The sequence below is a fragment of the Eleginops maclovinus genome, chromosome 3, assembly GCF_036324505.1.
Source record: "Eleginops maclovinus isolate JMC-PN-2008 ecotype Puerto Natales chromosome 3, JC_Emac_rtc_rv5, whole genome shotgun sequence".
In the NCBI taxonomy this organism is placed as follows: Eukaryota; Metazoa; Chordata; class Actinopteri; order Perciformes; family Eleginopidae; genus Eleginops; species Eleginops maclovinus.
In genome coordinates this window covers 19,307,961-19,321,825 of record NC_086351.1, presented here as the reverse complement: position 1 = coordinate 19,321,825, position 13,865 = coordinate 19,307,961, and the positions used below count along the sequence as shown (strand labels likewise).

At 38.6% G+C, this 13,865-nt stretch overlaps 1 protein-coding gene across 9 annotated transcripts in view; it reads left to right on the top strand.

The window, feature by feature from the left end:
- Window positions 1–13,865, top strand: part of mbpb (myelin basic protein b) — a 59,750-nt gene that overhangs the window by 36,285 nt on the left and 9,600 nt on the right. For 6 of the 9 annotated variants that reach the window (XM_063878778.1, XM_063878780.1, XM_063878777.1 and 3 more), the window contains exon 1: window positions 8,218–8,536. In XM_063878778.1, the coding sequence (XP_063734848.1) occupies window positions 8,447–8,536 (90 nt within the window). In that variant the 5' untranslated portion in view covers window positions 8,218–8,446. Of the gene's footprint in view, window positions 1–8,015; window positions 8,537–13,865 lie in introns of those variants that run through there. The other 3 variants (XR_010165421.1, XR_010165420.1, XR_010165419.1) reach the window with 1 other exon arrangement.

Below are 13,865 nucleotides of genomic sequence, written 5' to 3'. Positions count from 1 at the left end.
GGAGCAATTGACAAGTCGATACCACAGTGTTGGCCGGTTCTCTTGTTGTCAACCAAAACAATACTAGAACAAGACAATGTGTTTTGACTTACAGTCAGTTCTCTTTTCTTAAAGGTTAATTGTGACCTTGTGTCACCTAAAATTATCTTATTCAGCCTCTGGTCCCCGAAAAACAAGGTGGCATTGTCCAAAATGGCAAAGTTAACCTCTTCCTTTGGTTAAGGTCACGGTGTTAATGTCTATTCCTGATATATATTCTGTTTGAATCACATTTTTCCCTATTAAATGCCACTTCTCAAAGTAAGGACTAAAGGTCATGAACATGGCCGGGGTTACAAGAAGGGAGTGGCTCTTATCTTGTCCAGAAAAATCTGTGGAGGACTAACGTCCTGAATGCCAGTTGTGGTTCCAGAAACAGAGAGAGGCTTTTTCCTCAAGGCTTGTGGGTGCTTTAGATCCACCATGAATGCAGCAGCAGAAGGATTCTCGCCCCCAGCTGGGAGGTTTGGTCCAAAGCCACATAGCGATGGATGTTTTTTCACAGGAATGCTTTCTGTGCCTCAGTCCCACCACAGTCCTTGTTGTTGTCACAAAAGCTAGCTACACATCCTCTTCACAACAAGGAAGAGGAGGAAGTATGAGGAGATCAAGTCCCACTCCCTGCATACCTCTTCCTATTTGGATGCTGATCTTTCCCCTCTTGCAGGGCGCTGAATATCTCCGCTGAACAGATCGTTTTTTAGTGTCTGCACCCTGCAATATAACCAAGGAGATATATGTTATGGTAATTCTTTCTGAAAGAATGATCCTATCAGTTGTCGTGTATAATTTCCCCAGAATTATCGACCCATCTGCTTTATTTGTCATTGGAACATCTTGGACTTGTCATGGTGAATGAATCATAACGAAGCAACAGGCTTTTTTTCTTGTTACCCTCAGACTGAAATATAATCTTTGCTACATTATAAGAAGTGCTGAAAACATATTTTGAATGAGGCCAGTATATTTATGTCGCTAATAAAGACGGGCGATGTGGTTGACAGAGTGAGCGCATCAGATACTGACCTAACTGTCTTCTTCTGGGGGCTCAAGGACTCCTCTGCTAAAACCAGTGATGGACAGGCTTTATCTAGGGATTTTAACTCATGAATAAATCTAGTATTAATGAAGGAAGGCATAACAAAGAGAATGCAAAATGCTCTCAGCTGAACCCTGCTTGTCTCTACAGCGTTATGAGTCAGACTGCTGGTAATTGGCCATTAATGTTGTTTACAAGTTGCTCTTCTTTTTCATAACCTAATGTCTTATAAGACTAAACAGAGGAAAAAGATACATGCAGCGTCATGCTTTGCCTTTTAACCCAGCTGTATTCTTCGCATCTTACCAAGCGCTGAAATGATGACATTAACATTTTTAAATATTATAAACATATTTGTGCCCGCTACTGAAGCTGTAAAAATATCATTCATAAGTAATGTAATCAAAACAAATGTTTGTGTAATGGTAAAGCTATCCACATAGAATAAGTCAATTGTCCTCTGCACTATACGGGGCTCTAAATCACAAAAAATACCACTTGAAAGCATATTTTTCCTTTTATAATTTGAATATCCTGACATGAACTATTAATAAAAGTGATCTTATATATCACAATTGCTTTCCTCGACACATCCTCCAAAGTGTGTCTGTACCAGATTTCAAGAAGACATTTTCTTTTTGCATTTTTACATATAATCTAAAATATTAGCTTTTGGCACACATTGGTTTGTCTCCAAACAATTTACATTGGCAACCAATCAATCCTTTCCAGTGTACACAAACCAACACTTGACCATAAGCCGCCACAGGGAAGTTTACACCTTTCCAATGACCTCACATCTCACTAAAAATATTCAACACAAAATCTGAACCCTAAATACACACTGGATATCTATGATGCTAGGGTCTGCATCAGGCTGATTTTGTCATCAAAACACGGACTGGTATTCTGTAGTTTCTACAGCTGTCAGAGCGCACCTAGGAATATGTTAGGGCTTAACGTGTCAGAGCAGCACTGACAGTTGCAGTTATTGAAAAATTGATGAGGTGTGCCAAGGGTATTATTAAGCTCTGCAGGGTGCTGATTGATATCCTCACCTTAAACCAAAGGGGAAATTCAGTGATGATGAAAGTAACGGGTCACTGTGATTGACTGTAATGTAGACCTTGAGCAGTGGCCCAATTTAAAAAGTTATCACAACAGGGGCAGAGATTCTCAGGGAACATATTTTAGAGAAAGGCAGCACTGCAAGTGTTGCATCTAGCCTTCTGAGTCCTCTCCGGCTGTAACATTGTTACGTAGTTCTGCATGATATGGGAAAAATCCTATTGTTGTATATCTCAGAAATTATATTACCTGCCCTCAATAACCAGATATCAAAAAGTACTCAGCTCTTCCTTTCTGCTGCTTTCATTATACTGCTAAAAGGTCACACAAATTGCTCTGAGCAATATTGCTTGTTGCATAAGGTAAAGGAAAGCACATTTCCAACCATCTTTTATTAAATATATGGAATTGAACATTGAATAAATAAAAATACAAAAAATACAAAAAGGCAAGTTTAAAGTGTTCCATTACAAATATTAAACAAAGAACAAAATAAACACATTATAAGACATTTCAATACAATAATTGACTGAGGCAAGATGGGGGTAACATAAGACAGACAATAAATGAATTAAATTCACAGCATTTTATTAGAGAATAATAATGATTTGATTAGAAAAGTCTTCTGCCTTAATTTAAAAGAAGAGAGATTTGTAGAGGACATGTCCCACATTATGCATAAAAACTGCACTATGAGTGGAAAACATGTTAACCTTTTGAAAGTGTATTTTTCTGGTAAAAGAACAGTTTGCACACTGTACTCTGTTCTTTTTATAGTTCTTTTTTATCTTCTTAAAGGCAAAATCACACATAATGACGATAAAACAACAATGTCTTTTGTGCATACTTAGCCTTATGCCCAATGCATTTGTTCATTATTTGGTATTTTATATTCTCCATAGTAATTGATATTCTTAAATGAGAATACTTTTAAATGATATTTTTATCACTTTTTTGTTTTAATTCATTTGAATAAACTATTATAGTTAAAACTCCCTGTAGTACTTATAACTTCGCTGAACACCAATCTCTCGACCTATGCAGATAAGGCAATGAAAACCCCAACTAAACACGATAATCTTTCCCCCCAGCTCCAGTATTAAGTATTCTGAGCTTGGCATACAACATTGATTGCAGTTCCATAGGTTACTCTCTTGCAAGTTGTATACCAGGATACTGTGGCAATTGTCCTGCTTCTTCCATTAAAACATACAGATTAACGTCCACATTAGAATGCTTCCATCGCAGTTTGCTCATGTAGCCAAACATTAGAGACTCTTGTCTCAAATATACATTATTCTCAGAGTGAATTTTTTTTGACACCAGTCTGTTTTGTCCATTTTACTAACAACATATTTTCCTAATGGAGGATTGTTTTTACATCCACTAGAAAACAGCTGAAGACAATCACAAGCGGCAATAACAGGATCATTACCAAGTCTACTTCTTGTTAATGGTCTTCTATTGGCAACCAAAGAATATCAACAACACCGGGCGCTATCTGATCCTGTGTGCAGGTGGTGGGGGGGGATAATGGACACCAATCAGTCAATCTTATCTCTACTATACAGATGAATACGCAATCTTATCTAAGCAGAGATCCAAAGAAATCACTGCAAAGTAAAATAACACAATAAATCCCAGAATAATAATACCACAGTGCTGTGTGCAATACATGGGGATTGAGTCACTTGGTCCGTCCACCATCCTTCATTATAAGGCATTTAAAAGATGTTTGGTGGAGGATCTTTTTAAAGAGTACAGATCCGGGTGTGTGTAGAAATAGCAGCAATTGTTAACTCATTAATCACAAGTCATCGCCATTGATGATCCTTCCCATCAATCACCAACACGTATGGTCAACTTGTGCAATGGAAAGCTAAAACCCATTTTAGTGTGCCATTAATAACTTCTCTCCCACTTTATAAGGGGGAGTCTCTCATCAGCATATAACCTTTTTAATAGCCAAATTTGGTGGACTTGCACTCAGTATTATGCCGCAGTGTTTTGGACTTTGGAGGGCTGTAAAAGTTCAACCATGTCAAAAGGTCTTTCTCTCTAATTTGTTTTTTATTTGTATTCTAGCGGTGGATGGTTGCGCTGCTGGGCTTAGAAAAGCAAGCAACAGGTGATGGATGAATAGACATTATTTAAGAGGAGTCCTGGGCAGGCGACTAAATGGCCGAAAAACAACAGCTCTATTATTTGTTCTAAGTTTTTCTGTTACAAAAACAACAACAGACGCTCTCTTGAGAGGCAACAACATTGCAATTTGACATGTTTACTGTCGACGAAGAAGATTGATGCACTATATTTCAGACTCTTTACATTGTTCAATGAGGCTGTGGTAATTAGAGGAAGGCTATGTATACATATTCACGGTTTGAACAAATAAGCTATCCCTGTAGAAATGCCACATAATTATATACACATGTATCATGTGGGCTGTCACTAATGAGTCTCACTGTCAGCTTTAAAGATCCCAAGCCACCTTTTCTCAAATGACTGGCAGGTCCTGCTGAGTGCTAAAAAACAGATGGGAAAATGTTGAAAAAACACAACAGTAAGTGGTTACTTTTAAAAAAGTTTTCAAGCCAATAAAGTCATAAAAGTGCAACTTGCTGACGGAAGGCTCAAACTATGCAAAAGTGAATATGTTATCCAGAAATATCTGCTTCCTGCTGAACCGAGAGCCACTTACTGTTATTGCATCTCAACTTTAGGAGCTTTCGAAACCCAGGGGAGAGCATTCAGACTTTTTTAATGAAGATATGTGCTTGGATCATCATATGGTTTGGAGAGATGGGTTCTGCAGTGCTCAATAGCTCTAAGGCACTTTTTTGATTTCAGTATGTAGGATTAGATTACTGTCAAATCTTAAAGGGAGTCTCATCAGAGATGATGGTAAATGTAGTCCTTCTCACACTAATTTGTTCTGTATAATTTAGCTTGAATAAACACAAATGCAAATCATAGTCAAATAAAAATACTCTACACTCTTATTTTTGGATGCAATTTTCACCAATGAGCACGTAAATAATTTATGCCATAAATAGTTGAGCAGCGTCTGGAACACGTCAGTGTAGTGCATGCTGCAGAATCCATTTATGCCTTTTGTTCGTTTTGACTAACATTGATGTTCAGGACCTTGGAAAAACATAGTTTTGTGAAGCAACATCATCACTGATTAGACATTCACAAAAAAATAGGTGAATTTCTCTTTTTAAGCTCATTTACTGATTCCTTTAAATCCCTATATGTTGGACTTGGGCACATGGAGACAAAAGGTTGACAGGTTGTCACATTCTATGATATGCACATTAAATATCCGCTGTGTCCTATTCATTTAAAACCTACCTGGACAACCTGATCTTCTCATTTTATTCTTTTATTAATGGTGAAGTTTTGCTTTTGAGAAGAGAAGCCAATAGAAAGTCTTTGATGGCACATATACAGTACCTTATAGCAGATGTTAACCCTGTGAGGATTTTATTAGTTTACAATGAGGACTTTAAGTGTCTGAAAATTGCCTACATTATGAGTGGAATTATGAGGAAATGAGACACACTGAGTGAGCAACTTCACTAAGTACATTTTATGAGAGTGCGATGTGTGGCCAGGATGCAGCCACCGTGTAGGTAATGGGGTTTTTGACGCGCTGAGGAGACCTCCCCAGGACAGCCTTCTAAATGTCTTAATACAGAGGTTGATAAAATAGACACTTACGCATTCGACAATATGAAAATTGTCAAAATAATTGTGATACAACATTTTAAAGATGTGCTTAAAACTCTTTAAAGAGTATTGTGTTCCTCTACTGTGAGATATTTCTCTGCTTTCATGTTCGAAAAGGTCTTTATTTTTCTCATACCATCAGTACTGCTGCACCTTTTTTCCCCCTCTGTCTGAAACCAGAGCCCAGTCTGGGAACTTCGTCATTTTTAGCCTTTGCAGACCATTTACATGCATTAAAACACACTACAGGAAAGGAAAAACCACAAAAAGCATAATAAGGCCCCTTCTCAAAATACACTTTAGCATACTGCAATCCCATTGTGATTGTAACCAAGCAGCTGAAGACATTTTGGTTGCTCTTTAAATCTTTATTATATATGACTCTAGTTTTGAATGATGACAAAGCATTCTCATTCTAAATGTGTCTCTACTAAAAGCTGTATAAAGTGCAGGTAACTATCTGACAGTAGAAAGTTACACATCATCACCCTTCTGTCTGGGATAAACGGCAAAGATAACACTGCAACAACCACATAAAATGTTCCATGAGCAATGATGTGTGTATGAAACAGAGTGGCTCCTCAGGGCTCCCTTCCTCAAAGAACAGAAATGTATCTGATGTTTCATTTGATACATAACTTTCAAATCCGCCTGAAGGAAATCAAGCTGAACTTATTGGACCAAACAATAAGATATTATTTAGCTGCTGTTGCCACTAAAGATGCATATTTTAAGGAACGTTTTCTTATAAAACTGTAAGAAATCTGCAACTTCTATATGGCAAGCTCTGCACGCAGAGACAGCGACCGTGTTGCTCTCGGGCCCAGAATCAAATAAGTGTCAACGTGCATTGGGTTGAAAATCCATACTTATAGGAGTTATTTTAGTGACACTGGGCCCATTGTTCCTCTGTAATAACTATGCAGCTCCAACAACAGGCCACTGTTCGGGCCATTATTAGCATGCAGATTCTCTGGTGTAGTGCTACACCATTTCTGCCAGTACAGTGTGGATATTGTTTTCGGAGGCAGGAATGCACTGGATGTCCTCCGCTGTGGGAGCGGGGCTAACTTAATGGATAGCTGTCAAAGTGGACATTAGAGAAGCAGCTGTATTTCCATCCCGCTGGAACTGATAGGAACATTGTTTTTATATGGGCGAAGTGAGAAATGAGCCATGATAATGCAGGGAGATAAGAGCTAATGCGCTTCTCAAGGTCCACTCTGCAGCATGTGAAGCATTTCACCGAGATTTCATTATTTTTAAACTTAATCCTGCAAACATACTTTTTTCTGTCATATATTTCAGGTTCTTTATTCTATCTTTCCAATTTTGAATGACAATGACAACCAGTTTGGTCCTAATGACTTCATATAATTGTTTCTGTCTTTCATTAAGTGCTTTTAATAATACAAATGTATTAGGGAACTAAGTCAAAGGCGTTCAACCTGTGGTGTTTAAATACATCAAACATTTTATTGTGTTCATGTTTGCCATGGGTGCTAATTTAAAGTCATACACTCTCAGGGGGTGAGGCTATAATTCTTTCTTTTTACACAACATGAGAAAATAGTTGTACATTTCTTTAAATGTGAATAATCTGTCAAGTTTTTTCAGACATTAATTGAACAACCTAAACTAATTTGAGAAGAAAAAATGAAGTTCTGCTATGACGGTTGATTTTATACAGTAGTTTGTTTACGCTTAGGGAACCCAGTCTGCTTCTTCAACTTAAATATGTTGGAAGGATGAGGGTTAGGAAGTTTCTATTGTTACAATAGTGTGAACCCACTTAAACTGTGTTACTGTAATGAATTAGTAAAGGTTTTGTGCAAGCACTCTAATGCCTCGTTTTCGAGTCCAATTAAGCTGTGAAAACCTGCTAACATTGTTTTGACTCAAAGTCCCCTGTGAGACAAAACAGTGCTTAGGAATCAAATTAACCCTTTATAGTTGCTCTGAGCCTACAGTTCTACAATTTCCTGTTGGGCAGGTATGATATTCCCAGTTAAAAAGTAACATGTAATTGGTGCTGCAGCAGGAAGGGCAGGGTCCGGTGAAAAGAGCCCATTGTGCTGCTGCCGCTTGTTGTGTGCCATGCAGCCCATAGATGACCCTTGTTGTTTCTGCGCAGGCCTGGGTGAGGCAGATGCGGACCAGAACAATGGTTGCGTCTCGGAGAAGCCGGCGGTGACTGACTCCACGGGCGCTGAGGGCCCCCACCAGCCCTGGCCCGACGCCAGCACAGCTGACCCTGACGCGGCCACGCCACGCCCCCACCTGGCCCGCCTCTTCTCCCGAGATGCCCCGGGCCGAGAGGACAACACCTTCAAAGAGCGACCCTCCGAATCGGATGAGCTACAGACCATCCAGGAACACAGCGGAGCTTCAGAGTGCGGGTCAGATAGCCCCGAACAGGACCTAGACTAGGCTAGCTTTTTTTGGTTCCCTCCCTCCCTCTCTTTTTTTCTCTCTTCTCCCTCCTCTATTTTTTCACTCTCTCATTTAAGAGAGCAACACGAACCCTACATTTTGACAAATACCGACCACTACTACAAACATACCATGGCATCCGCAAGCCAGAAGAAGAAGGCCCCTGGACTCCTGGATCAGATCGGAACCTTCTTCGGAGGGGACAAGAAGAGGAAGAGCAAGGTGAGGAAGCAGGGAGGGGCGAGGTGAAACCTTGAGTCTTTCTTGTGCAAATGTTCATTCTGCTGATTAATTCCCGAAATCACTTTTTACTTATGATGCTTTTACCAGATCCTGTCAGAATTCATCGCAACATAGAGTGTCATATAGTTGATTTTACCGTTGTTTTTTTATGGTGAACCAAAGTCTGACTTCGTCCTATGATTCACTTGGCTCAGGTCGACACTGGATAGTGACTTTGGGTGGGGTTTATTTTATTTTTTATTTCAAGGAGCTGTCATTTTTTAATCATTTAAGGATACATTTCTATATTATTATGTGTGGTTTTTTTTTTCATTTGAATGGTACTGACATTGGTAGCATTTCTTCTCTTCAGTTAAATTTAATATATCTGTTGTGGACGTGATTTGGTGGAATTGCTTGCTGTTTGTTTGTGAGAGCGTCAAACTGGAGTGAAGAACAGCCAGTGTTTCTAGGTACTTTCTGTAATGATGATGTTGTAAGAGATGGGAGAAATCAGGCCGTATCATTTTAGATGTAATAGCGGAACATTATTTTACATGTTTTTTACTCAGCAGAGTAATGCTTCTTTGATGTCTCCGGGGTACTTTTACAAATCTGTGATCTGGGAGGTACTTTTGTTTGCACGGTACAGCAATCCGCTAAGTCAACGTAAACAGATCACATTATGCTATAAATGATCAAGAGATACATGATGTATATTAACATCAAAGATATATAATAGAGTAGGAGCATATTATCGTCCCGTTTGGGAATATATACAAGAGCCTGCATTCTGAGAACAGGCGTGTGGTATATTGCGGGTAAGTGATAATGCGGCATTATTACATTTAACTGACTTTTAGCTGCATGGCTTTGTTTTGTTTTTTTAGGATACCAGCATTTTGACAAAAGTAAATCTAAACACCGTAATGGTCAGGTTTAGTTGGAGTGTCGGTTTAGTTTCATCTGTGCTCCTGGCACCAGTTTGGGTTAACTGCCTGGTGATGCCCCCTGGAGGCAGTAATGAAATGGATTTCAGATTCAGAACCAAATGTGTTGAAAATATTGAGCATTGATATTTTGGTTGATCACTACTGACAACATGCTGACGCCAAATCCCAAGACTCCCCAAAAAGCTGAAAGGGAACATTTGCTCTTTATTCTATGTCAAAGTTCTGCTCCTTCTGAAAACATGGAGAGTTTCCCTACACCTTACTAAGTCCTGAAGGACAAAAATATCTTCCCCGCTGTTCAAAGCCTGCTGAGCTCTTATAAGCAGGTTTAGCAACGTAATTGCAAAGAAAGCACTGCAGCAGCATGAAATATGCATTTCCCCACACCTTATGTCAGCTATGAAAAGGTGTCCAGTGTATGATTCAGGATCAAAATAATATTTTATATATACTGTATGCTACAAATCTTTCTGCTGATCAGACCTTCGTTTTGCGTTTGTAAAATGTTACTCGTGAAATGTTCAGGGAATAATGTCAACAGAACAAATTGTGAAGCTTTCATTCAACGTTAGGCTAGTACTTAGGACATGTACCGCAGTATTTGTTTGATTTTTCTTATTCATTATGCCATAAAATTGTACATTGCTTTGCATATTGATGACAGGTTTGCTAAAACAAAGTTGTACAAATATATATTTATGTATATTCACCAAGGGTTTGCCTTCAAATGACGAGTATTCATGACAGACAGGTTCGCCCCACCTCCGTTGCCTCTAGCAAAAGATCAAGCTGCCCTATCTTTCTGCTGCAAATGCTTATTTTTCCAGCAAAAGAACATCATGAAGATATTTTCAAAGCTCTGTTTCTGATCTGCCTGTCAGTGCGCACAGAATCTCCACTTTACGTATACTTGGCGGCAGTCATTTTGGAAAAGATTGCATCAGTGTTTCCTGTTCAATATGCATGTTCATTTGCGTAATGCTGAATTGTTTTAAGCTGAGGCATTTGTGGAGACATTTTCAAACTGATCCCTCCTGCCTTTCATGTCCTTTTGTCTGATTTTATTTGAATCCAAGCCCCAATCAGGGCTTTGAGAAAATGCTAAGACGTCACCAAGAGAGGTGTTTCATAAACTGTTGCGATGACGTCAATACCCCAGTCTCAGGACATGAAACAACTCAACAAAAAAAATCTGCATTTGAATGCTGATCATTTCAAATTACAGGGATGATGATGGCATACAAATTGGGGGGAAGTTTACTTTGCATGGACATCAGCTATTCCAGCAGAAATGTAGACTCATAAAGGACAGAAAATGTTGGTTAATTTGCATATTCATTGAGTATAAAATGCAGTGCAGCATTACTGTATATACATCAGGCTTCGGCAGAACAGCTCACAGTGAAAAGTCTTGTGACGCTGTTCTCTTACCCCCAGTGTCTTGGATGCAGAGGGGGAGATAGCATTCCCTCCTCTTCCTCTCACATCCGTTTGCTCACCTCAGGTTCACGTGTCCCTGACCCTGTCAGAGAGTTGGTTTGAACCAGCAGTGGATCTGTGCTGATCCCTGTTTTGTAACGCCTTCAACTTTGCAGTGTTTGTATCTGTTGTGAACTGTTGTGACCGGTGACCTGTTCCTAACCCAATCCTGTTTTAAAGCTTTTTGGATTATTGCTCGATTAAAACTCTTTAACAACAAACCCTCAGTGCTCTTTGTTTTTGTTTTAATGCTCCTTGTCTCTTTTGGTTCTTTTTCTGTTTAAGTGAAATAAATTGTTTTAACAAAATTGTCTTTTTCAAAAAAACATGCCGTGTAGGTTGTCCGTGCAAGTAGCTTATAGGTTGCTGCAATGATGACGATTTTTTTTTTGTAGGCCAACTGTTAGCATCACAAAGGTTCTCTGGACAAAAGCAATGGGATTTTTCCATTAGATTTTGGAATATTGCAGAAAAGAATATCTTGGGTAAACAAAAGTTTATGATACTTACATGTTTTGTCCAGTAAATTAATCTTAACCCCTCTTTTAAGATTTTGCATTTTAAATGCAATCGGAGGAAGTTATAAGATAAATGTAGGCTATAAACAAGCCACATCGAGGTCGCATGGTTGCACGTCACCACCGCAAAGCCAAAGACCGACTCATGGCATGATGTTGTTTAGTTGCTTTTTAGTCTACGTTTGAGTGGTTTTATGGTCTCATTCCAGCACTACTCAGTATTCTAAAGAGTGGGGAAGTCCTCAAAGCATTTTGGGTAAAAGAAACAAACACAGGAGATCACCCACAACACCAGTGTTCATATCTAGTTTGAAAGAAAGATTAAACATGTTAGTTTAAGTTACAGTACGTACTTAACTACATTACTACTAGCGTTGCATAGCTTTTACATTACCATGTCACAACATACTCTCGGTAAATAGTAACAATGGCACGTTGCCTACATACAAGTTTATCTTAGCCCTAACCAGCATCTTTTTATTAACCTAGCATCTAAAAATAAAAACAAATTATGTTTTTAACTGCAAATCCTGATACAATGGTAAATAGAACTGCCATTTTTGATGGGAGAAACTTTTATGTTTTTCAGATATTATGATGTTTTTATACTGCTTTACTAACAACTGGTAACCACTTGTTTGAACTCCAATTTTGTAAGGATTTGTTCATCTTTCTTAGATAAGCCCTATGCAACCAAGAATGTAAAATGCATTTTTCAACAAATATGGGTTTGTCCTTCACCCTTTAAGGTTATATACTTTATAACCAATCTATATATCCCAGAGTACAGTGTATGTCATACTGCAAAACATGGTTTTAAAGGAATGCAGAGATACTGTTAATCTTCAGTCCGAAAGTACTGTGGTGTTGTACAATAAAATGAAATCTAGTGTACTAGATGACCCGCTCAACTTGTTTGTGAGAGCATGTGAAAAGGTAAGAAGAGAAACAACTCTTTTCACTCAGTTTGCCTACTAAAAGGGCAGGGCTTTGTAATCGCCACAAGACCAATGTTGTTGTTTCCTGGAGTATTTGAATTGAAAAAGCAGCAGCATGTTCAATTGGATTACAAAAGGAAACAAAGTTCACCTCAGAAGTTCAGTCGCTACAGACTTATTTTGATTTCTATTTACTGTAAGCAGTAAAAATGTGTTTGTATTCCCTTGGTCAGATGAAGGCAGAACAAAGAGCCTGGCAAGGAAAATTGTTGCACAATGAAAAACGCTGTGATTTTGGACGGATGCAGTTTTGTTTTAAGGAAACACAAGCTGCAAATGGTGAATTCTGAATATTGAAAGCAGACCTGCTCTATCAGTCACTACATAAAAGAAGACAAACTTTGTGAATATAGCCTCAAGGTTCAAGAAATGTAGGCACAAATATTGCTCAAGTATTTCATTTCATTAAGTTGGGTTATGTGCTGCAAAGCAAACACAATGTAATTAGGGTTTAGGGACCTAACAAAATATATTTCAGAGGAGGAAGGCTGAGCAATATATTATTACATTATTATATTATTACATATGGTTGAACCTTCTCCTTGACTCCCCACACTTCCTTTAAAATAAACAGATAAGTCCATAATATAATTAAACATTATTGTCCATCTTGAGTCATCTACCACAATAGATGAGACCAAAAAAGAAGTACAAAATAAGCCTTATATTTGTTAATACTAATATAAGTGAAATTAGAAATATCAATATTACTTTCCCTTTACCAAAACATAACCCAATCCTCCCCTTTCCTAAACTCCGCTCTCCCATAATATATTGTTTGACACTCCCTAAGGAAATATGTTTTTTTCGTCATCCCTTCTATCTGACAGCACAAATCAGCCTCCTTTTTAATCTTTTGAGACGCAAGACCTGATTCAGAGGGGAACAATAAGCTGCAGCTGTTTGTGTATCGGCATTGCCAGAATATGAGAAACATTTCCTCTCATTCAGTGCTGCAGGGTACTCATCAGATTTCTGGTGTTTAGCTACAAAATCGCATCGCAAATATTCCTAGTTTCCTTCGCTGGTTGGGACTATTTTTTATGATCTTGAGAGGAAGGATCTTAAGCCTTCCCCTCTGAGGATTAATTATTAAACATCATCCATAATAACGCAGATCCCTGGCCAGGCTGTGACCCCTAACCTCAGAGGAGACAGTTGTGATCATTAACCGGCCCTTTGGGATAAGCCCCGGGTCATGAATACTGTGTCACTCAACCTGTGTTCTGAATAGTGATTCCTCAATTTGCCTGATTTCACCCAACCGTGTAACTTGCATAAACAGTGACAGCTTAAGCATTTGAGAGGTCAATCATAAAAACTGAAGGAATGGTTCAACATTTTAGGAAATGCAATTATTAGTTTTGTTTCTAAGACCTGA